Source organism: Vollenhovia emeryi, unplaced genomic scaffold (genome assembly GCF_000949405.1).
Source record: "Vollenhovia emeryi isolate VEMERY1.0 unplaced genomic scaffold, V.emery_V1.0 DF943457.1, whole genome shotgun sequence".
Lineage (NCBI taxonomy): Eukaryota > Metazoa > Arthropoda > Insecta > Hymenoptera > Formicidae > Vollenhovia > Vollenhovia emeryi.
The window spans coordinates 1-3,032 of record NW_011962909.1 but is presented as its reverse complement, the minus strand read 5'-3'; the positions used below and the strand labels follow the sequence as shown (position 1 = coordinate 3,032).

General features: G+C 41.5%; 1 protein-coding gene across 1 annotated transcript; it reads right to left on the bottom strand.

Moving 5' to 3' along the window:
- Positions 1 to 2,313: 2,313 nt before the first annotated feature.
- Positions 2,314 to 2,922, bottom strand: LOC105565658. Its single transcript, XM_012019032.1, has one exon. The coding sequence runs from the start codon at positions 2,920 to 2,922 to the stop codon at positions 2,314 to 2,316; it is 609 nt and encodes a 202-aa protein (XP_011874422.1).
- Between the last annotated feature and the right edge of the window lie 110 nt (positions 2,923 to 3,032).

The window sequence follows — 3,032 nt, the reverse complement described above, 5'->3', positions numbered from 1 at the left end:
TTTTACGTTTTCCATCCGCCATTTTGAATCCGCCAATTTGAATTTTGAAAATCTGGTACCGGATTTGTATTCAGCGACCTCCATAACCCCCCGAGTAATGAGACTCGTTCAAGTAAATTTGAATTTTACGTTTTCCATCCGCCATTTTAAATCCGCCATTTTGAATTTTGAAAATCTGGTGACGGATTCGTCATCATCGAACCCAAATACTCCCTCAACAGGTATTTTTTTTGTAATAAAAAAATTTTACATTTTTTATCCTACTTTTGGCCGCCATATTGGATCAGCCATTTTGGATAGTAAAAATCAGCACACGGCATTCGATAGCACTTATTTTTTTATGAATTTTAAGCCCATACTCGTTTACTTTCGTTGAAACCAATTTTGGGTAGGCGGCCTCACCGGTTGACGGAGAATGACCCATATATATAATGTAAAATATCCTGCATTGTGAAATAACACAATATAGTTCTTTTCTTATTGTTCTCAATCGTAATTAATTTGTTTTAGCTGTCCGTGAACTTAGTTATGACATGTGGTTTATGTGAAACCATATGTGATCAAAATAATATCGCAGAACATGAATGTCTTTACGGATATGCGAACTATTACTTGAATGAAAATTCACTCTACTTTTATCGCATGTGTGGTATGAAAAAATAATGTAAATAAATAAGTATACTTTTTAAGGCAATTCCCATAATATCTTGTGACAATTTGTAGATGATGGAGCTATAGTGAAGCGGAGTTTGATTAATGATCAAGAAGTCACGGTTCAAGAGAGCCCAGTAACGAATAAAAGAAAAAATATAAGAAAAAAATTGAGTGTCGCAGAAAAGGACGAGTTGTTTCAACTCGAAGAGCAACTAATTTCGGAAGTACATGCGCGTGAAGCTTTGTGGAATCCGCGACTGGATCTGTCATGTCGTAGCAAAAAAATAATTGCGTCTTTATGGAAAGAAGTTTCTGCAGTCTTAAATGGTAATTGAAATATTCAGTCAATAATAACGGAGATTTTATTAATATAATACAATATGTTTATGTTAATTATGATAAATTCTAGGTAAACTGTCAGACATTGAAGCAAAAGTCAAATTCAAATCGCTGCACGATACGTATAGAAGAATTATCAGTGCCGAAACGCTAGCGAGTGGATCCGCAAGGCCTATTAAGGCCTATTAAGGCCTATTATATACATATTTATATACACATACATAAATATATGTTAAACATTGTATTATTAAAACTTTAACTGTTAACAGAACCAAGTTGAATGTATCAGTTAGCACCGATTGTAATGAAGAATCGACTGACACTTGTGAAGATGTGGAACAAATTAAACAACAAAGTGTGTTTTTTATCCTCTATATATATATACATACCTTTATTATATCATATATTTTATATTAAACAATACTTTCTTTTTAGAATGTAATACAAAATATGACAAAAGTTGAAAGAAAGATTCTACTTCTACAGCAATCGATAGAATTGCTGATGCTTTTTGCCAAAGAAGCTTACAACCACCGATAACTTTGCCTGATCCTCCTCAAGGCGATGACGTGGATGCAATTGTAGCCGTAGTAGAGAAACGACTGAGAAAACTTTATGGGGATTTGGTCGGTAATCTCTCAATAAGATCTCTGGCTAAGCTCCCACGTACTTCTACGCCAAGGATCAAGGTTCTCGTTAGGGCGGTGACAAGTATCTCACAATTCGTTTTCAGTAACAAAACAGGAACTTTATTGAACACAAGCGCACGAGACCAAGATGGTGGATCTCATACGCTACGACACACGACTACTCAGCACGAGTCTACAAACGAGAGTGGTCATCTTCGCTAGCGCCGCCAACGGCCTCAGACCACATACAGTCTAGAGGGGAAACTCGTTAGTCGCCACATACTCCCCCCGAGTGTTAACGATGGAGAGAACAGAATTCGCGTTACACGCAGATTCACAATTTTGTTGCTTAGGTGCTAAAAATGCGCAGGATGCCAAGTGGCTTACGCTAGTATAACTATCACTGCTTAATATCACAGGAGTACGCAGGGTGTATCACGCTGCTTAATGTCAACGAAAATACTGTAATACTGCTTATATCACAGGTGTACGCAGGATGTATCACCCGGCTTAACGCCAACGAAAATAATATAATGGTAATGCTTAAAACTAAGACCTAGAAAAAGAAAACCAAAAAGGAAAATTTTAACGCTATTACTAAAATTTGTACATGTTTGAACCGAGGACGCGTTGCGTGCGTGTGCCTGCATTTCAGACTAGCGCACGAGTGCTCGCAAAGGTCGCTATTGCACTATTCGGACGCGTTTTTTTGGTCCCGCGTAGGTTTTAAGCGAGCCTTGCGGAAGGCTTGACGATGTGGACGGCTTGGTCGTTTGGTCGGTCGTGGGCGGAACGTCGGAAATCGGAACGTCGTCCGGGACGAAATGCGCGGGTTTGAGACGCTCGACGGAAACAGACATGGGTCTGCCGTTGACCTCGATAGAATAAACTTGGTCGGTGGCACGCTCGAGCACTCTGTAGGGACCGGTATATATGGTCGCTCTAAGGGCTTCTTCACGCAATCCTTACGAAGGAAAACGTGCGTGCAGGCCGACAGTTCCTTGAACCTGAATGCGCGCCTTTTGTAGTGGTGCGCGACCGGTACCGGCTTCACTTGGCGCATGTGCTGTCGGAAGTCGTCAACGAATATCTGAGGATCCGGGGTGAAGTCCTCTTGGAGGAAAAATTCCCCCGGGATTCGCAGTACAGTGCCGTACAGAAACTCGGCCGGAGAAGCCTTCGTATCAAGACGTACATGCGTACGCAGACCTAGAAGGACCGTCGGAAGGACGTCCAACCAATTTGGTGCGTTATGGCACATAATCGCTGCCTTGAAGGTGCGGTGCCAGCGTTCAACCATGCCATTAGAGGCAGGGTGGTATGCCGTTGTGCGGATGCGTTTGCAACCGATCAGCTGGAGCAGAGCTGCAAAGAGCTGGGCTTCGAACTGAACGCCCTGGTCTGTCGTAA